Source organism: Ailuropoda melanoleuca, chromosome 7 (assembly GCF_002007445.2).
Source record: "Ailuropoda melanoleuca isolate Jingjing chromosome 7, ASM200744v2, whole genome shotgun sequence".
Taxonomy (NCBI): Eukaryota; Metazoa; Chordata; class Mammalia; order Carnivora; family Ursidae; genus Ailuropoda; species Ailuropoda melanoleuca.
In genome coordinates, this window is record NC_048224.1 from 13,379,917 (window position 1) to 13,404,226 (window position 24,310).

General features: G+C 39.7%; 1 protein-coding gene and 1 non-coding gene across 3 annotated transcripts in view; both read left to right on the plus strand.

The window, feature by feature from the left end:
• Positions 1-24,310, plus strand: part of FOCAD (focadhesin) — a 297,598-nt gene that overhangs the window by 74,204 nt on the left and 199,084 nt on the right. For both annotated transcript variants that reach the window (XM_002918527.4, XM_034663973.1), the window contains 4 exons: positions 3,973-4,177; positions 7,296-7,502; positions 15,986-16,073; positions 18,919-19,121. In XM_002918527.4, coding sequence (XP_002918573.2) covers positions 3,973-4,177; positions 7,296-7,502; positions 15,986-16,073; positions 18,919-19,121 — 703 coding nt within the window. The remainder of the gene's footprint in view (positions 1-3,972; positions 4,178-7,295; positions 7,503-15,985; positions 16,074-18,918; positions 19,122-24,310) is intronic.
• On the plus strand, positions 17,662-17,767 carry LOC117803161. The gene has a single exon (XR_004626860.1). It is a non-coding gene; the product is annotated as a U6 spliceosomal RNA (small nuclear RNA).

Sequence of the window (24,310 nt, forward strand, 5' to 3'; positions counted from 1 at the left end):
TGGCTGAGAGCTCAACGTAAACATCACTCTCCTCTTTTCCTTCACCTAGTTTGCATTTTCAAAGGTAAGATATTAATATTTCTGAAATAAGTCTTTGTTCATCTTTGTTGGAAATTAAAAATAACAAACTTATAAATACGTTTTTCAAATGAAATTTCTCGCTCTTGTTAAATAGACTAGGAGGATATTTTTTAAAAGATGCGGCAGCTGTTGTGCCAAACTTTTTATTAAGCTTGTTTTTAGGGTAATCCTCGGGACTCCCTTTCTTTTCCAACTCTTGAGTTAGCCATCATGTAATTAATTACCTTTTGGTTATCTTCATTTCAAAGGAGTATTATATTGGGATTTGGAAGTAGTTATCCTAATGAAATATGTCCAGATATTCATAAGGTAAAAAAGATTATTAATTGACTTTGGTTTTTTCCCTGATAAGCTTCTATTGACTCTTTTCATTCAAGTTCTTATGTGTTAGGTTACACTATCTAGAGCCTTTCGGAAGTTCTAAATTAAATTTATTTGCTAAGAATAATTTCAGTTGCCTCATTTCCACTTTTATACTGTGGGGTTATTCTTTGCAGAATGAAATTGATATTTCTGGTTGCATTTTTCGGCAGACCATTAGTTTCCTGAGGTTTAATTTTAGAGCAAGTTAGCTTCATAACTTAGTACTGAGTAACTTTAGTTGTTTGGAAGGTAATGAAGGAAGGTTGGTGATTTAATTTGCTAAGAATATAAACAGTGATTCACAACTAGGGGAAGAAGGCAAAATGTTGTGAACATAGCTTGTACTCTGGTTCTTCCTGTGTCAAGAATTGTTCATTAGCTGGGTTCCTTTCTAATGGTATGTAGATGTCCTGACATGACCGTGTATCTTCATGCTAGATTTTTTGGGCATTATTTTCTAATTAAATTCTGCATTCATTTGTAGAAGGCCTATGATGTTAAGACCTGAGAATTGCATAAATTGTCAATGACATCATTGTCTCTAGGTCTGGTGCTTTAAGTTAATCTAGTCTCACGCATAATTTCTCAAATGAAGGAATGAAGGCAAGCAACATCAAATGACCTTCTCAAGGTCACCGGGTTAGTTAGTGGTTGAGAAGGGCAGAAGCCTGTTTCTTGACTCTCATTCCGAGTTGTTCCCTACCACTTCTCCCTCTGTGAACGTAGAGAAGACTTGTGTGTAGGTACATACATGCACAGTTAGGTACGGTTGTAAACATTCTTAATCACTTTGGGATTTCAGGTGGTCTGTTTGATTCTATTTCTTTTCTCCTTCAGACCTGTCAATTTCATACCCCACTGAAATGTCAGTCATCAGATGCCACATAGGAAATCTAAAATCTAAAATCAGGACTGATTAAGCCAAGGGTATTTCAATTTTTAAAATTTATTTATTCATTTCTTTATTTTAAAGATTTTATTTATTCACTTGACGGCGGGGGGTGAGCACAAACAGGGGCAGTGGCAGGGAGAGGGAGAAGCAGGGAGCCTAACGTGGGACTCGATCCCGGGACTCTGGGATCATGACCTGAGCTGAAGGCAGACGCTTAACTGACTGAGCCACCCAGGCGCCAAGCCAAGGAGGTTTTTAAACAGTATGTTATCCTAAAGAAGCTCAGCATTATGTTTGTGATGTCGAACAGTAATAGCGTCTTGGAAATACGTTTCTTTACACGAAACTTGCAGTTTGCCTTCAGCATCTCAAAGTAGGAGAAAACCGAGAAGGTATTTGTGGATGTTCTTGACACCTAGATTGTATTTATTGTTTGGGGAATACATTATTAGGGAATGGGGAAACAACATTTCTTAAATCTCTCTTCTGGAGACTTCTTCATATTCTAACCTACACATACATCGTCCTCTTGCTTGTTCTATGAAGATTTTTTTAGTTTCCTAAAATGGTTGGTATGATAAAGGCATGTTTCAGTAATAATTATGAACTCAGAAGTCCTCAGAAGTTTTTTATAGATTGTGTAAATATTTGTCTCATGAGGAAAAAATTCCTCCAGCTTGTGAGCTCCGTCAGAACCAGTATTTATTCTTGTTTCTTGCTTTGTTTCTAGCACATAGAAGAGTGAATGGGATAATGTAGGTACTCAGTAAATTTCGCCAAGAGAATCAATGAAAAAATAAATGTTACCAGTTTGGTAACTTCGAAATTTTTATTAATGTTAATGGTGTTTTAAAATCACATTGCTGTGTAATGTATAGTATTATAAAATTATGTTGTCAAGCATAATTTAAGTAGCATTTCCTCCATGCAGTATTGAAGTATTGCACTTTATACCTTTCTTTTAGAAGTTTTCACTTTCTGTCCTCTAGTCCAGGAACAGACCTGATTGCCACTGTTAGACTGTATGACTCTCTCTCTTTTTTTTTTAAAGATTTGTTTATTTGAGAGGGGGAGAGAGCGTGCAAGGAGGGGGCGAGAAAGGGGGAAAGAGAAAATCCTAAGCAGACTCCATACTCAGCATGGACCCCGGTGCCAGGCTTGATCCCATGCATCCCATGACCCTGAGATCATGACCTGAGCCAAAGCCAAGATGCTTAACCGATTGAGCCACCCAGGCGCCCCCAGACTGGATGCCTTTTAAGGATAGATAATGCCTATTCATCTTTGTATCTTACCTAATAATTCTTTATGTATAATACATACGAAGCAGTAAACTAAAATTATGACATCTGACGCACGCTAATTGTAAAACTATGATGTAGTATAACTGAGTCGCTTAATTTGGTGATCGAACATCTCTTTGGAGGCCTAGTATGTCGTTATTGATGATACAGCAGTAAACAGAAATTCATGCTGTCATTTGGCTTCTAGTCTGGCCTGAGATAGAGATATTAAATAAATAACGACAATATATTCACTGTCCCGTGGAAGCACATAAAGGGGGTCTGCCTTATGCTAGTTTAAGGGCAGGCCCTCAGGGAGTCATTTTAAAAGAGAGCACTGGAAAATGACAGGAATTAGCAGAGGAAGGAACAGGAAAGGAAGAAAGAGGAGAATGTTCTAGGTGGAGGTAATAGCAAGTGAGAAGAACGCTCGGGGAACTCGATTGAACATCTGAAATACATTTAGTGTAGCTCAGTGGAGAGCAGAGGGGAGCAAGCAATGAGGCTGAAAAGACAAGCAGAGGCTAAATTATGGAGGGTTTGTGAATTGGGCCAAATACTTTATCCTAAGGGGGCATGCTCTTTTAAGCTGGTTAATGACCTGATCAAATGTATATACCTCAGGGGTCATTCTGGCATTTTAGTGACTTTGGCTGTGGAGTTATTGAGATATATTGAAATCTAAATAGGTAGGAAAGATTTGTAAAGCTCTCCTCCTCTGAGTGGGCAGAGCTTAAGAGGAGGGACTTGGCAAATTACTTAACCTCTCTCTGCTTTCATTTCTGCATCTGCGTAATGGGATGGTTTTATTTCATAGGGTTGTGGTGAGGATGACATGAGTTGAAAGGCATAAATATGGTGCAATAGCTTGGACCCCACATGTGTTAACCATTTGACAAATAAATGTTAACTGTTCATATAATCTTCTTGGGATGTCCATATGGTTCTGTTTTACATAGAACTTCACCTATAGAGTTTTTCCAAAAATGCATGCCCTTGTCCTGTTCCTGGAGAGTGGATCCAGATGTCTGCAATTCCAAAAAGGTTCTAGGATCATTTTGATGTTCACCAAAGCCTGGTCCTGCAGATGCCGGTGCTATTCTAGTATGCAAGTAGAGAGTCTCGTAGTCCTGAGCATCGGGCTTATGGGCTCCAGGTGTTGTCATTTCCCCCAGGGCACAAAGAACTGCTTGGTGTGGATCCAGGTAGATCATGGTAGAATTGAAGAATTATGAAAAACAGTTAAATTCCATGGTATCCTAGTATGTCATGAACTATAAGTTGATGTTCGATGATTACTGCTTGGTACCCTGTTTAACTTGGTGACTGGCTTGTGCATGAAATGATTTTCAGGTCAGAAGTTTCATGTATCCAAATAATGGCACCGTTTCTATGGTATCTGTATTGCGAACCATCCCAGTTACAAGAATACGCTAAACTCCGTCTAACCCTACTGAAAGTCTTACTTCAACCCCGGGTGCCTGGTGACCCTGGACAGCCATCAGTCTTGGAACAACAGATACTTCAGCTGTGTTGTGACCTGGTCCCATGTTTGCAGGTAAGGCCCCTCGTCCTCCTTCACTGGTACAGCAGCAGTATCGGTTCATGTTACTTGTTACCGTCATGCATAGAGTAGAACCTAGGTGATTTCCAAGCTCGGATACAAGCCTGGTTCCAGAAATGCTCCCAGGCTTTTGGAGATGATGAAGGAACCAGTCTAGACTTAACATTTACACATATCGTGTTAACTAAGTTCACAGACCTATAAATCAACATAATCCATTTTAGGATTCGTAAGGATGCAAACTTCCTGTTGCTCGAGGAAGACTTCTCAGGGCAAAGAATCTTGAGTTTCTCCTTGTGCTAGACACGAGAGTTACAAAAAAAAAGAAAGAGCTCTGCACAAAGTAGAAAAAGGTGTGCCTCCGGGCAGATACAGCCCTAGAGATGCAGGGCTTGACCAGCTGAGTCTGGCTAGATTCCAATTTCTCCATGTCTCCTTAGAGCGTACGTGGTGACCCTGATGTCTCCGGCTCGTGAGAAGCCCACAGTCTAGGAAGGGAGTTAAGACAAGTATATAAATTCTCGTTATTCGAAGTAGATGGATAAAAGATGTTTAACAGGTATGGATAAAATGCCTAGGAAGTTCCAGGAAGAAATAAATATGAGCTAATGTCTCTATAACTGCAGATTAAAAAAAAAAGCCAGTTGCTGGTGGGTTGTGCTGTTAGTGTAGTGATTAATTCATCAGGCCATCCCTCTCATCGTCGAGCTTTCTCGTTTGCCTAGAATCTGAGTGCCATGCTGCTTAGCTGCTGGAGGAAATCTGCGAATATTTTTCAGAGTGATCACTTGAGGTCACAGATGACCTGTTTTAGGTTTGTGTTAGCAAAGAGTGACTAGAGCAAATCTTTCCTCTGCGACTCATAAATAGGCTTTCCTGTAATCAAGGCAGAGAAAAGTTAATTAAAATGAATTCTCCTGTGGCTTTTTCAAGGCCTTTGTTTTGTGTGGGCAATAAAGCAGTGTATAAACCGGGGCACGCTTTTTCCATCGCATGCTTGCGTCACCCAGTTCTGTGCCCTTCTGTGGATGTTTGCCTTCTTCCTCATGAACCTGCATCTATAAGCCTAAATAACTTCTACAAGTGAGCTCTGTGAGATATTTTGGGGAATCTGTGACTTATTAATATAGTCGAGGTAGGTGAAGAAAAAGAGGAGAGATACATCATTTGGAACTAATGGAACTAGCAGCATAAATACATTTAATCACTTAACAAATAGGCTTTATTAGAAGATGCAGACTGAGCGTCAGGAGGGATCTTAGTGGGAACGGATTCCATTTTCCCAGTGATTACAGGTATTCCTGAACTCTCTGAGATAACCATCCATGACTAATTTTTTAGTGATAAGTGTGCTATTTTGGAAGGCAGCCCTTTTTTTTTTTTAAGTATTTCTAATTGACCTGCATTTTCCTAAGATTTTACCCATTAGTTTCCATTCTTCATAGAATAAAACAAAATAGGCTTCTTAAAAAGCTCATCTGCATCCTATTTTTGTTATTTCTCTCTTCTTTTCCTTTCTTCCTTTCCATCCTTTCCTTCCTTCATCGCTTTCTGTACTAGGGTTTCCAGACCTTTCACTGTCTGTTGCCAGGAATTCTCTATTAGTGTGCAGAAGGCGTTACTATGAAATGTTCTTTTTAGAGCTGAACACACTCCTATATTTGTGGTCTGACCCATACTGTGCATGTGCATAGAATCTCCTCAATTAAAAAAAAATGTTATTTTAGACATAGCCATGCCACCCTGTTGACCTATGATGAAACGATGGTTAATGAAATTTCTAATTTCTGTTCACAACAGTTGCTCTTCCATTTTGTATTTGTTTGTTTGTTTTTTATTTACCTGCCTTAAACTTCACTGTTGACCTTGGTCTAAATAGTTCTTTCTTTTTAATTGTGACTCTTGTCATTGCATATTTTTTCCATTGTACATAATCTTTTGCTACCTCAAGACAGAACAGTACTTCACAAGTATTGTTAAAAATTTTGGTAATATTGAAGATTAGAGAGCCTTTAATGCTAACTTGCTGAGGTTGTGCAAAAATTTTTAAATAATTTCAAAATTTCAAGTGTGCACAAAAAATACATTCAAGGAAATATATTGTCCAATAAACATGAGGCTTTCTCTTGTTTTAAATCCTTTTTCTTGGTGGCCTTTTGCCTTTACCATTGTAGATTTGCAAAAGAGTAAAATAATTTAGCTACTTGATGGTTCACATTTATTTTTTATAACTTAGTATTTTCTGTCTTTTCTCCCTTGATCTTTCAATATCTTTTTTCCCTCTTGTTTGCTAGGAATTAATTTTTCTCTTTGTGTAACTTACAGTCCTTTTGGGTTATTATGGTGGTAACGATTGGTGAAAGGTACAGCTGGTCAACTGTAGGCTTTCCTCTTGATGAATTTAACAGACACAAGGCTTCTGATTGAAGCAGATGGTTCATTGTTTGTAATCTCTGGTAAATGCCAATGTGTCTGTGAGCAGGACCATATCCTTAATACCAACTCCAGAATTTTGATCGAAACAGCTGGGTTTGAATTGGGATTTTCAAGAGCACCCAAGTCCTTCCTATCTAATGCATTAGCCTGTTGAGAAGACACCCTACCATTTGAATGTGGTCTTTCATTGCATCTACCAAGTGTGGAAAAGATGCTCTCAGTTAAGGTTGTCTGAGCAAATATCTTCCAGATGAAGGGCTTAGTAGTACATTAGAATAACACGCTGCCCTTTTCTTCCAGGTAACTGTGTTGGAATCATTGAAAGGAGAGTTCATTTGGAGAACTCAAACCAATTTTAATTAATTTCCTTCAACATGTTGGCACAGTCATGTAATTCGTCTTAAAGAAAAATCTACACTCAGAGAAGTCAGAAAAATAAATGAAAACAATTTGTGTCATTCAGCAGTAACAAAAATGGTAGCAAATTGTATTTTGGTTAGTGACAAAAAAAGGGCAGAGTTTATACCTGGTTTAATTTTCTTTGAGTTATGTAAATGTCTTCATCTCTTTAAGTCTTTATAGGTTTAGAAAAAATTATTAATACTTCTTACATAGTTTAAAATTATCCTTTGTTTTGTATATTATTTTAATATCATATAATGACTTTTTTAAACAGGTTAAAGATTTGATCCAGACAACAGAAGTGATGCTGTTTATTGAGGAAGTATATTTAAGCCTTCTGCGTCATCCCATTTTCTGGAAAATTCAGCTTACCCAGCTGACCCTTCAGCTGCTGTGTGTCTGTGAAGTCAGCTTAACGATAACTGGGGAATGCTCATCTTTAATTCACCTTTTAGAGCACGGTGTTGAACTTCTGAAGGAGGTAAGGAAAGTACGGGGAAAAATTTTGTTTAAGGTTTAATTTTATTTATTTGACAGAGAGGGAAAGAGAGAGCGAGCGTGCACAAGCAGGGGGAGTGGCAGGCAGAGGGAGAGGAAGAAGCAGGCTCCTGTGGAGCAGGGAGCCCAATGTGGGGCTTGATCACATGGAATTATGACTGGAGCCAAAGGCAGACACTTAACCAACTGAACCACCCAGGTGCCTTGAGGGTATGAAGTTTTAATCCGTAGTTCTCTTAATTGGGTCTTCCAGTAGCAGGGTGCGCGTGCTCGTTTACTTTATTGGTATCAAAGTGTTTTTACCGTTGGGTCATACTATTAATGCACTACTGTTGCTGTCTATTATAAAAACAAGTCCTACATTTGGAGCACCAGTAAAGGGTCTACCGCTGTGGCATTTTTCCCCATTTATTTATGTAGAATGCAAGTATCGAGCACCTACTATATGGTGGACCCTATAGAATACATACCTAAAAAGACACTTTCTGTGACCTCAGGAGACTTACAGGCATTCACATAAATAATTTAAGTAACTGGCATCCAATAAGATGAATGCTTCTATGGGACTACATATAAAGGGCAGTGGGAGTACAAGTGAAGGGAAGTAGGGCATGGGTTCCGATTTGAGGAAGCCCGCCTAGGAGCTGGCCTGGTACAAACCGGATGTGGGGAGGCCTTCCAGCTGTGGAAGAGCATGTGCCCGAGCACAGAAACATGAACCAGCAGGGCAGGCATGCCGTGTTCTGAAGACAATGTGTGCAGTATCGTTGACACATGAAGGTATAGGACATAAAGCTGGTCTACCGCGGAAGGTCTTCCACGCCCCACGAATGACTTTACGATTTTGTCTTCTCAGCAATGGCGTGCTATTGTAGACGTTTCTGCATAGAGGTGCCCTCAGAGTTTTGTGTTTGGAAGATCGTTGTGGTGGGAGACTGGAGGAGGTTTTAGAGCTGGGCAACGCTACTAGGGCTGGATGTGAGGAGGCGGGTCTTACGCTGCTCGCTGGCGTAACAAACTACCGCAGAGTGCGTGGCTTAAACAACACGAGTGTATTTGTCACTCTTCTGGAAACTAGGAAGTCAAAGATCAGGGTGCTGACCAGCCGGGTTCTGGTGGGGAATCTCTTCTTGGCTTGTAGATAGCTGCCTCCTTGCTGTGTTCTCACAGGTTGGGGAGAGAGCAAGAGAGAGCTATTACTTCTTTTTGAAAGAACACTAATCTTACTTCGATTTTGGCCCTACTCTTATGACCTCATTGAATTTTTTAATTACTTCTGTTCTTTAAATATAGTCAGATTGGTAGTTAGGTCTTCAATATGTGTATTTGTGTGGCAGGGGTGTAATTCAGTCCATAGCAAGGGACTAGTCTGGGGAAGAGAGTAGGAAAGAGTAGAAGAGGGAGGAAAAGAAAGAGGGAGGAGATGAAATCAGTAGGGCTTTGTGGCTGATTAGATGGTCAAGGAGAAGTTCCTTGGTAGAGTCTCAGCTGTCTCTTTTGAGCAACTGCATGGTGCCCTTCACTTTGAGAAATGGTAGCTGGTGTTGGAGGGAAGATGATAAATTTGGTTTTAGATATGCTTGGTTTGAGGTATGTATGGATCATGGATCATAGTTGCATATGTGGTTTTAAAATTCAGGATAGAAGCTTAGGCTAAAGTTATCGATTTGTAGACCTTTACTTTGGGGTGGGAGTTTTACCCATGAGATTACATTACATGGGTTTTCGTGGAACTCCAGGGGCTAGAGTGTACTGAAAATGAGGAGGCAGTCTGGCCAGAAGGATTGTATGATAAGCAGAAGAGACCGAGGGCATGAAAATCAAGGGAAGGAATATCTCAGAAAGGGCAATAGTGAATAGCATCATGGAGAGAGTGTTTAAGGTATAGAGGAACGCCTGGATGGCTCAGATGGTTAAGCGTCTGCCTTCGGCTCAGGTCATGATCCCAGGGTCCTGGGATTGAGCCCGCGTTGGGCTCCCAGCTCAGCAGGGAGTCTGTTTCTCCTTCTCCCTCTGCCTACAGCTCCCCTTCCTTGTGCTCTCTCCCCCTTCTCTCTGTCAAATAAATAAATCTAAAAAACAAATAAGGTATGAAAAGAACTCTTAGGGTGCAATAAGTAGAAGTTTATTGTTTACATTAGAGGAAGCTATTTCAGTGGAGTGATGGAGGTAGGAAGCAAATTAGAATAAAGGGAAGAAGAAGGGGGGGGTAAACAGAAGGGGGAATGAACCATGAGAGACTCTGGGAAACAAACTGAGGGCTTTTGCTGGGGGGGGGGATGGGATAGGCTGGTGATGGGTATTAAGGAGGGCACGTATTGCATGGTGCACTGGGTCTTATATGCAAGTAATGAATCATGGAACTTTACATCAAAAACCAGGGATGTACTGTATGGTGACTAACATAATATAATAAAAAAATATTATTATAAAAAAAAAGAATGAAGGAATAAATGGTAGGTAGGAAACAGAAACTGAATGTGAATTTTAGAGGGAAGTGGGAGCCGAGGAAGGCTCAGGTAAGTCATTTGTCAATTTGTCAATCTTGTGATTAGCATGGTTTCACCTCTGCAGGACTTTATAGGTGATACTACATTATATATTATATAATGATATATTGGTGTTATATATATTACTTATATATTACTACATAACATGTATTACTATTATACATATCTATTAGCTCTATTATTTAACACCTGTTAGCTCTAGTATATAACATGTTATATATATAGCTTAAACACCTATTCAGATGTATAATTATTATATACAATTATACCTATTAGATATATATGCTTTATGTGATAAATAATATTTTAGAGATAAGATATAGGAAACATGTAAAAATATAGTTCTTTTTACATGTTGCACGTTAATCCCTCATCAGATATGTCATTAGCAAATATCTTCTCCCATTCTATAGGTTGTTTTTTCATTTTAATGGCTTCCTTTGCTTGCAAAAGCTTTTAATTTTGATGTAGTCTCATTTGTTTTTGCTTTTGTTTGTCCTTGTCTGAGGAGACATTCAAAAAATACTAAGACCAACATCAAATTACTCACGCCTGTGTTTTCTCCTAGGAATTTTATGGTTTCAGGTCTTATAATGAGGCTTTATTTAATCCATTTTGATTTTATTTTTGTGTATGGTGTCACACAGTGATCCAATTTCATTCTTTTGCATGTAGCTGTCCAATTTTCCTAGCATCATTTATCAAGAGACTATCCTTTCCCCATTGCATAGTCTTGTCTTTTTTGTCAAAGATTTATTGTCCATATAAGCGTGGGTTTACTTCTGAGCCCTCTATTCTATTCTGTTGATCATGTGTTATTTTGTGTGCCAGTATCATACTGTTTTGATCACTACAGCTTTGCAGTTTAATTTGGAATCTGGAAGTGTGATAACCCCCCCCCCCCAGCTTTCTTCTTCTTTCTCATGATTACCTTGGCTATTGGAGGTCTTTTGTGGTTCCTTACAAATATTAGGCTTATTTATTCTAGTTCTGTGAAAAATTCCATTGACATTTTGATAGGGATTGCACTGAATCCTTAGATTGTTCTGGATATTATGGACATTTTAACAGCATGGAATATCTTTCCATTTATTTGTGTCTTCTTCAGTTTCTTTCATCAGCGCCTTATTGTTTTCACAGTATAGGTCTTCTCCCTCCTTGGTTAAATTTATTCCTGCGTATTTTTTTTTTTTTTGATACAATGGTATATGGGATTTTTTTTTTAATTTTATCTTTCTGATAGTTCAGTTTTAGTGTATAGAGACACAACAGATTTCTATATATTGATTTTTATATCCTGCAACTTTACTGAATTCACTTACTCCAATAGTTTTTCGGTGAAGACGTTAAGGGTTTCCATTTATAGTATATGTTATCAGCAAATAGTGACAGTTTTCTTTCTTTCTAATTTGAATGTCTTTTATCTGTTTTTCTTGCCTATTTGCTGTGGCTCTGATTTCCTATACTATGTTGAATAAAAGTAGTGAGAGTGGACATACTTGTCTTTTTCCTGATCTTAGAGGAAAAGCTTTTAGCTTTTACCATCGAGTGTAAGTTTAGGTGTGGGTTTCTCATATATATATATATATATCCTTTAGTATGTTGAAGTATGTCCCCTCTCTACCCTCCTTGTTGAGAGTTCTTATCATAAATGTTGAGTTTTGTCAAATGCTTTTTCTGCATCTATTGAGGTGATCATATGATTTTTAGTCTTTGTTCTGTGAAAGTGGTATATCATGTTCATTTGCAGCTGTTGAACCATCCTTGCATCCCTAGAATAAATCCCACTTGCTTACCATACACGATGCTTTCAATAAATGATTGAATTTAGTTTGCTAATACCTTGTTGAATTTTGCACATGTGTTCATTAGGGGTATTGGCCTGTGGAATTACACAATATTTTAATTTAGAACAATAGTGATGCCTGTGAAAATCATATTTATAGTGTCTTTCTTTTACTCAGTATTTAACAATTTAGAAGGAAGTAAATATGAATAAAAGTGTTAATATGCTTGTGTTTTGTAATTTTCTACCCCCACCTCTGGCCCAGTGTTTTCTGAGGTTTAACTAAAAAAAAAAGAAAGAAAAAAAAAAGCCTAGAAAAACTAAGTTGCAAACCTGTATCCTTTAGTGCTACATACACTGTAATTTGAAACAGAATAAAGTAGAAGAGACATTTTTATTACTGGGGCACCTGGGTGGCTCAGTCGGCTAAGCATCTGCCTTCGGCTCAGATCATGATCGCGGAATCCCAGATTGAGCTCCAAGTGAGGCTCCCTGCTCAGCAAGGAGTCTGCCCCTTCCCCTGCTCCATTTCTCTTTCTCAAATTAAAAACAAAAAAACAAAAAAACAAAACAAAAAAAAACTTAAAAAAAGAAGGACATTCTTATTACCGAGGCTAAGGCTGTATCTTTCCTGTATCACTGAGTTTATCAGCTGGCTATGCAGTTCAAATATTACATTAATTTTTCTTTTCCTCTTTGTTGTTTTTACATTCTTCTATTGGAGATGTTTTGTGGCATTCTGAAAATGGATGCATTCCTTATGCTATGTTAACTGCAGTGGATTTAGTCTTGGTTGAGTTATTTTTAGCCCTTTTTGAATGGTCATCCCCTAAAGTCCTTTCCATTACTCTTATCAGCAAAATTAGGAGAAATGGTACTGATTGTGAGGAGACTGGATAGCTGTCAAAGTGAAGCAAGAGCTAAACAGCCCATCTTTAGGAAGGCCAGGAACCCATGTTCTTGAAGACCTCACCCTCAGCTGATGCAATTCCACTAACCTTTCTTCACTGTGTGTGTCTTTGTACTCAGTGCCTCCTTCATCGGTGGTGCCCAGTGATATCTCATTTGAATTGAGGACAGGAAGTGTGGACTCCAAGATCTGCTATTAAAAGTCCTGTGACATCTGTGGCCAGTGTAAAGGCATTTCCTCCTCTTTTGTATTTTACTTCCTTGCTCCAGATAGGTTCTGATAGGCTAGGTTCCTCCAGAAGTAGTCCCTCCGTTTTCCTAACATCAAGAGCAGAGCCTGGGTTTCCACAAAAGCCAAGGTTTATGCAACAGGAGTTTATTTGCAAGGGTGATGGCAGGAAGCAAGTGGGAAAGGGACAAGAAGTGCGAAATGCTGGAGGTGGGAGAGGCAATACAAATATTACCATGTTGCCCAGTGCTACTCACAACCAATTGCTCAAGAAGTATTATGAAATATGTCTCAGAATCCTCCAGATGGATCCAGGTGAAGGAGGGAAGCATTTATCCATGGGCTTGTCAGTTTGTCAGGCGTCAGCCTGTGGGGGCTTTAACTGTCCTGTCCACTGGATCTTTCACTGGTCTGGGGCAGAAAGCATGAGTTACAGTAGCACCATGTATAGGATTTCAAGTGGCATAGGAGATGTTTAACACAGTCTTTTATGGAAGGACTTCATGAAGTGCTACTCTTATTTGGTTTCCATTAAAAATCAATCACACAATAAACTTCTCAGAACTGTAAGCAATTTAAGCTTATCTATTGTAATCCCCTACTATTCCTTTCCTTTGTTTTTGTGCCTTGCTCTCCAGCTCATTTCCTTTCACCTATTCTGAACAGGCCAGGCTCCCTTTTCTTGGAGAATGCCATTTTTACTTGGGCCTTCCCACCTTTAAGTTCCATCCAGTTAGGGGCCCTTGGGTGGCTCGGTCAGTTAAGCAGCCGACTCTTGATTTTGACTCAGTCATGATCTCAAGGTCATGAGATTGAGCCTTGCGTCAGGCTCTGTGCTGGGCACGGAGCCTGCTTGAGGGTCTCTTTCTCCCTCTGCCCCAACCCCACACATTCTCTGTCTCTTAAAAGAAAAAAGTTACATCCACTTAGCATGTTTCTAGTCCTTGTCAGAACCCCAAAATGCTACTTTGTGGCCCTTGCAGTGATAGCTTGTGTGAAAAAGGCCTTCCGGGTAGCCTTAGTATAAAGTCATACTTTCATTTGTCTCTGATCTTCTTGGTAGCCAGGAAATTCAAAATTTAAATGACCTTGCTGCTTTTTTCTTCTCTCTTTTTTTAAATGGATATGCAGAATATGAAATGAAATTAAGGAAAAGATCATGGCAAAGAATGATGTGATGGTATATACAGTAAGTGTATTGGTTTCAAAAATGCATTGATTGCCCTCAAATAGCCGTTGCTTTGTTGTTCTCAACTATATTTCAAAGCAGTGAGTGGGTATGGGCCCAAAGGCACAAATTAGAAAATATTCCATTAAAACAATTTAATTTTTCTTTTTTTGCTGGTTTGTAGAAGCCCATAAATAAGCACTGGGGAAGAGTTTGCAGTTTATTTTCACTTTTTAAAAGGTAAAACTGAGATGTGGATATATTATTTATTTTATATTTATTTGTGCCATAGTTAATAACACCTCCAAGATTGTAACTTCTGAGTTTGTCAGACTAGTTTGTTTTCTCCAAGTGTTTTCTTAACACGTGGCTCTACCTCACATTTCTTTCTTTCTTTCTTTTTTTTCTTGCTCATCTTTGATTCATAGATACTTCTGCTCTGTAGTTGTGTCTGTAAAAATTTCAGAATGAAATAATTTTATTGAAGTGTGCTGGGCCTTTCTTCTTTAGTTCCAGAATATGTTAATGTTTTCTTTATTTAGAAGGCTCAAATAACATTTTACATCTCTTGCAGTTTCCTTATTAGAGCTTGAAGTTCACATCCATTTTTCTTTTTCATTTCATTGATACACTTGGTGAAAAATAATGATTTTCAGTTTCTATGGTTATTGCTTTGCTACATTTAAATATTGTTAATAGATTACTGTAATTTAAAAATACTCTCTGCCTCCCTGGGTATTAGTCTTTCTTTTATTAAAATAACATTTGTTTTTTTATTTTTATTTTTTTAAAGTTTTATTTATTTCAGAGAGAGAGAGGGTATGCTTGAGCAAGCAGGGGGGAGGGGCAGAAGGAGAGAGAAAGAAGACTTCCCACTGAGGGTGGAGCCCAATGTTGGGCTCGATATCCCTGCCTGGAGATCATAACCTGAGCCTAAACCAAGAGTGGGATGCTTAATTGACTGAGCCTGGGACCCAGGCACCAAGCTGGGTATATAATATAATAAAATCATATAATAAAATAATATGATTTATTAAAATTTATTAAAATTTGTTAAGTGTAGTTCTTTATGTAAGTTACATAGATAAATCATGCCCTATTAGGTAAGTAGACAGTTGACCTACTTTTCAGAAATGAAGGATTCTTTGAGAATTTCAGGTAATTTTTCAGTGTTTTGAAAGGTTGTTTTTGAAGACTTGTCTGTTGTGTTAAGGCATTTTCTCTTTATTTTTAATTTTTTTTAAAAAAGATTTTATTTATTTGAGGGGCGCCTGGGTGGCACAGCGGTTGAGCGTCTGCCTTCGGCTCAGGGCGTGATCCCGGAGTTATGGGCGTTATGGGATCGTGTCCCACGTCAGGCTCCTCCGCTATGAGCCTGCTTCTTCCTCTCCCACTCCCCCTGCTTGTGTTCCCTCTCTCGCTGGCTGTCTCTATCTCTGTCGAATAAATAAATAAAAAAAAAAAACCTTTAAAAAAAAAAATAAAAAATAAAAAAGATTTTATTTATTTGAGAGAGAGAGAGAGAGAACAAGTTGGGGAGAGGGGTAGAGGGACTGGATCCCCTGGATCATGACCTGAGCCAAAGACAGACACTTAATCGACTGAGCCTCCCAGGTGCCCAGGCATTTTCTCCTTTAGATTAATTTGGTGTATAGCTTTTGCTCTTGGACCAGATATAATGTTTTGAATTTCCTTGTGATTGCTCTGGAGTCACCATCTTCCTGCAGTGGAGCAGGCTTGCTGTAAATAACTTTGTACGACAGGTTGGTGATTTTTCATGTTGGATATACTCTTAATGGATGCATGTTGGTAAAAAGCAATGGCTCTGGGAACTTCTTCAACTCCTCTCTTGTTTTTCTCTTAGGATTTTCCTGTCGAACTGGTCACTGTTGGAATAGCTTTATTGCTGCTACAGACTCCGGCAAGTCAGCAGAAGCCAATCCTAAGTCTAGGTAAAGAAAAACACTCTCACAAGAGTGGTGTGTAAATATAACATAAGTGTTGGGAGGAGTCCCTAGAGCTATGTATTATGCTATGCTATAAAGTGCTGTATACTTTGAGTTTTCATTCTAGAATTTTCCTAATTAATCATTCTGAAATAGACCTTTGTTTTTCTTCTCCAACAAGGTGTTTTGTGCAAAGGCTCCACCTACCATAATTTACCTAGTGTCTCGGTTGTCCTAAGAGTGCGGAATGGGACTAAAGAGGCGGGGGTGGGGGGTAACAATGTGCTATTTCAGAATATGGTAAAAAATCAAGTTGATAGGTCTGGCTGATTGGTAACCAAGTCACAGCTTTAATATGCAGCTTTTATGTGAATGTTGCGTCTCGACTCGTTGTGACATCTACGTGGTGATGGAGGATCTGTCTAAATTGTGTTGTGTGGTGCCGTGATCTGCTGATATAGCCCCACTCTCATTTTAAAGTGCTTAGAGAGGTAAATACTGATTGTGTAGCTCATTGTGAACATTTTAATTTGTCATGATTTTGAGGGTAAATTGCTTTTCCACTTACAATCTGTCTGGAGAATGGCCTTAGCACACAGAGGGGCCCTTGGCTTCCTGCGCTCTTTTTGTCTATTGGCCTCGTGCTCATTTGCGCCCTCCTCCTGCGGTTCTTGCTGAGATGCTTTTGCCTTTTTTGTTGATGTTGTTCTGCTAGCAGAACATGGCATCTTCCCAGAGGTATAATTTGCCAGGGCTGGTACTTCTGACAGCCATAGGTTTGTTTTTGTTTTTTTTCCCCTCCTTCCTCCATTTGTTAATTTAAATTCAGTTAATTAAAATATAATGTATTACTGGTTTCAGAGGTAGAGGTCAGTGATTCCTCAGTCTTATAGAACACCCAGGGCTCATTACATCACATGCCCTCCTTAATGCCCATCACCCCCATTACCCCATCCCCCCCTCCCCTCCCCTCCCCTCCAGCAATCCTCAGTTTGTTTCCTATGATTAAGAGTCTCTTATGGTTTCTCTCTCTCTCTGATTTCATCTTATTTTATTTTTTCCCCCCTTCCCCTATGGTCCTCTGTTTTGTTTCTTAAATTCCACATGAGTGAGATCATATGATAATTGTCTTTCTCTGATGGACTTATTTCGCTTAGTGTAATACCCCCCAGTTCCATCCACTGACAGCCATAGTTGTGTTTTCTTTTTTAAACAGTTTTATTAAGGTATAGTTTATTTTACCATAAAGTTTACCATTTTTAAGTGTTCAATAAAGTGGCTTTTTTTTTTAAATGAACCGACTGAGTTGTGCAATCGTCACTACAATCTAGTCATAGACCATTTCCATCAAGTATGTTATGTTGAAAAGTAGGGAAGATCAGCTATTTAGTATATTGGGAAAGAGCGTTCAAATAGGATAACCAAGAAGATATTAGTGATTTCAAATTTGAAAAATGCACAGCATTAATACAATGTTGTGCTTCTTAATTATTAATACTAGACTTGATTGTAAATAGCAATTTATTAAAATGTCTGGAAGATTTATAATATAGAAGATAGAAATGTGTACCTTTCCTGTTTTATTTCTCTCAGGGACAATTACGGATTAAGACTCATATTTCTATTGGAATGATACAGAAAAGATTTGCATGCCCCCTGTGCAAAGATACATGCACACTCGTGAAGCATTACATATTTTTAAAACTTAATTTAAAAACCAATATTTAGGCAGAAAAGGTCAGTTAGCAATGTTAGGGTAACAGGTGTTTGTTCTTCACACCGTGTTCAGGTTTGACTTCCAAGTGATGAAAAGAATATATTGGCAACTCACTGACATGACTTAAGACTTGTAGACTTTTTTTTGGTGTTGTGGGGAAATCGATGATTGATAATCTAGCTTGGAAGCCCATGAATAACATCTTTTAGTAAATTAGGGTTCATCTAATAATTGGGAAAAACGTATTTCTGCTTTAACTCATTCTGTTAAGGGTGTAAGGGAGATTATACATGTGGCTAAGTTATCGCACATTTGCCTGTGTATTTCTGATGCGAGTTGAGTGTCCATGTTTAAAAAAAAAAAGAATCGTTTATGAATATGGGTTTGATTGTTGCTGGTTATGGACTTTCAGACTTTTCCTGATTTGCTTTTTAGCAATTACAGTGAAGGACATCCCTGCTTCACCTCCTTTACTAATGCATCTCAAAGTAATTCTCACCTGGGTCTATAAGGGAAGCATGCACATTGGTCTTAAAATCCACTGATCAGGAACTCCAGTCTCTTGGCTCTGTTGAGGGTAGTGGAAGGACCTGACAATATAAGGACAAAAGTTGAATTGTATTTTATTTATTTTTAAATTATTTATTTATTAGAGAGAAATAGAGCATGCATGTGGGGGAGGTGTAGAAGGGGAAGGGCAGAGGGAGAGGGAGAGAGAATCCCAAGTGGACTCTGCACTGAGCATGGAGCCCGATGTGGGCCTTGATCTCAGGACCCTGAAGTCATGACCTGAGTTGAAACCAAGGGTTGGGCACTCAACCGACTGAGCTACTCAGGCACCCCAGTTGAATTGTATTTTAAAGAAAGTCATATTTACTTAAAGAGCTGGTTTATACTTTACGGTATGTATTTTCTCTGAGTATTCTGAAGTTATCAGGTACAGACATTAACAGCTTATTTTAGATAATAGTTAATTTTTATGTTCCTTTCTGAAATGATAAGATTCATTGTCTTCGTTATGTGTCTGACCCAGTTGTAAAGGGTAAGAAAACTTTTTGCATATCACTCTTAAACAAAATAGCCTTTCTTGATTGTGGTAGTAATTTTTAAAATGTGAATTGTTTTGATGAATAGCTTTGAAGCTCCTCTCTGTTGCTGAGGGTCAGAAAATCCCAAGGTCATCCCTGGTACTAGTGATGCCACTTCTGCAGATACTGTCTTCTACCGCCTTGGAAGACTGTATATCCGTGGAGGAAGAAGGTCCCTCGAGGCAGCAGTTGGCTTTGAACCTTTTGGAAATGGTACAGCAGGAGTCCTACAGAGACGACCACCAAAGGGTAATGAGTTCAGCCTTGTTTCTCTTATTTTTAAAAAATTTTTACTTATTTATTTGAAAGAGAGAGAGACTGAGAGAACGTGTGGGAGGAAGGGCAGAAGGAGAAGCAGACTCCCTGTGGAGCAGGGAGCCCGATGCGGAACTTGATCCCAGGACCCTGGGATCATGACCTGAGCTGAAGGCAGACGCTTAACCAACTGAGCCACCCAGGCGCCCTTGTTTCTCTTAAATAAAGGCGAGTGGTAATGTGGCACTTCTGTCTGTGCAGATAATCTCACCTCCTGATGAAATCTCTGTTTGGGTTTAAACTCCTGCCCTTGAACTTCAGCATTCTCTCAGGCGGTGGTGTAGCTATTAGCACATTCTTCTGGACTGTGAGAGGAGAGCGCAAAATAAGTTTTGGGAATGCTGTATAATTTTTTCCTCTTTGAGTTTTCTTAAAAAAAAATTTTTTTTTTTTTTTAGAGATTTCATTTATTTGCCAGAGAGAGAGGGCATGAGCACAAGCAGGGAGAGTGGCAGGCAGAGGAAGAAGGAAAAGCTGGCTCCCGATGTGGGGCTCGATCCCAAGACCCCAGGATCATGAACTGAGCTGAAGGCAGACGCTCAGCTGACTGAGCCACCCGGGTGTCCCCCTCTTTGAGTTTTCTGACTACATTAGCAGTTAAAGGTCCTGAGCAATCCTACAGAAAAGGAACTAGTTCTGTTTAACCTAGTGATTCTCCAACACATTTGAGCAAGGAATCCTTTTTTCTTATCATACTGTTTAATTTATGTGTTTATGCAGCATGTTATTACATCTGGGACAATCCAAGGTGGGAAATCTCAAATGCCTGAAAGTTCTGGGACCTGTAAGACCTAAGCCTTCTTCTTCTTTTTTAATTTTTTTTAGATTTTATTTTAAGATTTTGTTTATTTGAGAGAGAGTGAGTGCGCAAGCAGGGGGAGCGGCAGGCAGAGGGAGAGGGAGAGGCAGGCTCCCCGCTGAGCAGGGAGCCCAATGCAGGGCTCGATCCCATAGTCCTGGGATCATGACCTGAGCCGAAGGCAGACGCTCAACCAACTGAGCCACCCAGGCACCCCAAGACTTCATTTTTTAATATGTGGCACCTTAGGCCATTTTCCTTGGCATAATGGCTCTTGATGTCTCCTGTGTGGTCCCCTCCACGGCTGCCTTCAGTAGGAAGACGATAGGTCTGTCACCCTGCATCCCTACTCCCCCCTGCTAGGCAGACCTCAGTCTGAGTTGTCAGTCTCACTGTTTCTGTCAGGAGAATGTAGAAGTATTGTCAACGTCTGGTTTGTGGCTGGGTTCTGGGCCTGCATTGTTTGGACATTTTCTCTTTTGGTATTTGAGTTTTGCCTTCAGTAAAATATAGTATTACTTTCCCAGCTATGAATTTGATGGGGATTGAATGAGGATTAAAGAAGTAAAACTGGTGAAGCATCTTATGTCTCCATGGAGAGAGTCATCCTGCAACTGCAGGCGAGAGCCCGTTGTTTCATCTGCAAAAGCAGGGATGCGTCTAACCGTGTGTTGTTAAAATGTCCTAGCAGCAAAATGCAGGCCCTGCCATTCCTGGTTGGAGGGCACGGCAGAAACTAACCTATAGGTAAATTGACCGCATTCTACAGCTTCCGAATTCCTAATTGTTTGTCTAAAACCTTCAAACTTGAAGTAGTTAATTGACTTGCATTAAGAGAAGGAAGAACTTGCCTCCGCCCTGAGAGGACAGAATATGGCCCATATTTTCTAATAGCCTTTTACTTTCCCTTGTGCTTTGCTCCTAGAGAGCAATGATTGGGCTCTGGATGGGCACGGGGCCATGGCAGGATGTACTGATGTCTACGAATTCTTCTGTTCTTTGAGCTCCCAGGTGGTATTTACTGAGAATCGCCCTGACTCCGATACACGAGCCCTCGCTTTACTAGTCGCTCACGTGTGTGTGAATCTTCCTCATTAACACTAATAGCTGGACTTTCTCTTCGGCAGCTGGTGAAGAGGGAAGAGGAGGGGATACCATAAGGGCTGTAAACATCTCCTGATGATAACGTGCTGCGTTATGGAGGCTTGGAGTAGACATATGATCACTCTTTTTAAAATCATAAGCTACAGCTTGCTGTTGGCTTTTCTTCCGTGCCTGTGCGGGCCTCTGTATTCCAAACAGACCTATAAATTTAACAGGATGCAAACTCTCCTAGCCTCTCCCTGAATCTTTGCCTTTGCTCATAACGCTCTTTTGTCTCCTTTGCCTGACTTACTCATCCTTCAAGATCCAGCCAAAAGTTCTCAGCCTCCCAGAGTCTGAATTCATGACCCTCTTCTTGGTATCTGGAGGACTTTTAATAGTACTCAGTTGTGTTGTGTCTTAAGTTAGAGGGCTACGTCTGTGTACTTCCAGCTCTGCTGCGAGCTCATTGAGGGAAAGGATCTTGGCCCTTCTCCCACTTTGCCTCTATTTTCTAAGCATGTTGAAACTGGAATTGCAACAGTTGTTAAACTTTTTGCATGTTTTCCACATGAATGTTTTTCTTTATCTTTGTCACCTGATCATAGATGAGAGCATTCAAAATCTTTTAGCCAGTTGTTAATTGAATACTCTGTTTTCCACATAGTTAAATATCTAGGGTGTTATCTATTTAACTTGGCATCCTCAACACCTGCCACATTGTTTACCACGTGATAGACATTCACTAAATTTCTCTTCACTGAGGGGTGTGTGCTTCTCATAAGGATATGGAAGATCATTTTACCATCTCCACATACAACAGAAAGACCTTTGTATAAAACCACAGATCTTGTTGCTTTTTATTATTTTTTTAGATGGGTGACTCCGACTTAGCGTGTTTGATTTAGAACTAGAGCAGTTCTTAAGCCCAGTTCTTCTGGTGAATGAAAACAAGGGTAAATGTTCTGTACCACACAACTCTGTATTCCCTATCCATTTCCAAAGTGTTGATAACCATGAAATTAAACACATTTTAATTTCCAATTTCTAAGAATTAAAAAATGTAAGCTATCAAGACAACCACTCATCTTTTAAAGATTAACATAATCTAATGAGCTTTTAATATTTTTTAGTGCTGTGTGGAAAACGGGATTCCTTCTATTAGGCTATCAAGTGTGATATTTAAAGCCACCTATTTGTGTTTTCCTAGGCTTAAAAAAGAAAAAAATCAGACACTAGTTGTAAATTCTAACATGCTTAAAATCTTTGTGCCCCGGCCCCCAGAGAATGTCAGCAGAGAAAGAAAGCATCAGGGTATGAGTCTCGGTCTCAGCCTGAGAGAGAGACCTCATGCTGATAATTTGAAGAAGGAAAAACTTAATACAAAGAATTATTAACTAGTAAATGGTCTCCAATTTCTAAAAGTTATGGCAGAGGCTCTAAAGAATACTGTGTTAATGAACGTAAGAAGCAGCTACTACTTCTAGGACTGGAAAGATTACTGAAGGAAGGAATGGAGAGTGTCTCCCTACTCAAGACTGAGGTCAGACCTTGTAGAAAGAGTGTGGCTGTGGTGTGCTGGATGGTAATGTTCTCTGCGGTGCCTCAGGCCAGAGGTCTGGAGGAAGCCACTGCCTGGGAGTGTGAATGGGGTGGCCTGGGTCCTCCACAGGAAGACACCTGCTGGGGTCTCCTGCATGCCCATGGCAGACATGGTAGGAGAAATCCCTGAATGATATTCCACTGCATAGATATACACCACATTTTATTTTTCCATTCATCTGTTGATGAACTTTTGGGTGGTTTTCACTTTTTGGCTATTACGAATAGTGCCATTATGAACCTTCCCACACAAGTTTTTATGTGGGCATGGTTTCGTTTCTCTTGGGTAGATACCTAGGAGCGGAATTGTTAGATCCTACGATAACTCTCTCGGAGGAACTGCCAGACTATTTTCCAAAGGGGCTAGGCCATTTTACATTCCCGCCAGCCCACCAGCTGTGTGTGAAGACTCCAATGTGTCCACATCCCTGCCAACACTTTGTCATCGCCTATGTTTTTGCTTCTAGCGGGTGTGAAGTGCCTTTTCAGTACGGTTTTGATTTGCATTTCCCTGACGACTTCTTAGAATACTCGCTTGACAAGTGAAGAACCTGAGGCTAGAGAGGTTAAGTTGCCCAAACTCCACAGGTAGTGAGGGACACAGTTGAGATTCAGATTTTGACTGTTTAACTATAGAGCCTACGTCTTACTGCCTCCAGTTTGAGGTGTTTTTTTTTTTTCTTTTGGCACGGTAATTTGTCATCTTTGTGCTGAACTTGCGAGTAAATAGAACAGTTGCAGATTTATAGGCTAACACTAAGTCGTAATGCATTAAAATAAACTGGCTTCTTAAAAGCTTTTAGTTGGAAGTTTAAAGGAGTTCGTAAGTCTTAGCTCTTGTACTTCTGCCGTCATCTTCTGAATAACATGGATACTGAGGACAGTGTGGGTTGTCCTTTGGTGATAAGCAGCCCTCCCAAACCTCTCCACTCGACTTGGTTCTTCATAGGGGTGTAGAGCAGGAAGAGCCTCTTTTTTTTTTTTAATTTTTATTTATTTATTTTTTAAGATTTTATTTATTTATGTGACAGACAGCCAGCGAGAGAGGGAACACAAGCAGGGGGAGTGGGAGAGGAAGAAAGGCTCCCAGCGGAGGAGCCTGATGTGGGGCTCGATCCCATAACGCCGGGATCACGCCCTGAGCCGAAGGCAGACGCTTAAACGACTGCACTACCCAGGCGCCCCCCCTTTTTTTAATTTTTAAATTTTTTTTTTAAAGATTTTATTTATTTATTTGACAGAGAGACAGCCAGCGAGAGAGGGAACACAAGCAGGNTTTTTTTAATTTTTAAATTTTTTTTTTTAAGATTTTATTTATTTATTTGACAGAGAGACAGCCAGCGAGAGAGGGAACACAAGCAGGGGGAGTGGGAGAGAAAGAGCCTCTTGAGGCTTTGTCTAGTCCAATCTTCTGCTCTGGTCAGTGATTAAATCCTTTCTAACAAAAATCTATCTTTCTTTCAAGGGCCTCCAGGTTTGAGTTTGCATACTCCCTCTCCTGACCAAATGCTGGCTCCACTTTGATTAAGCCTATTTTAGTCATTATTACAGATGAGTGTTATTATTTTTTAAGATTTAGGTATTTGAGCGAGAGAGTGCATGCGAGAGCAAGACTGCAGAAGGTGGGGGGAGAGGGAGA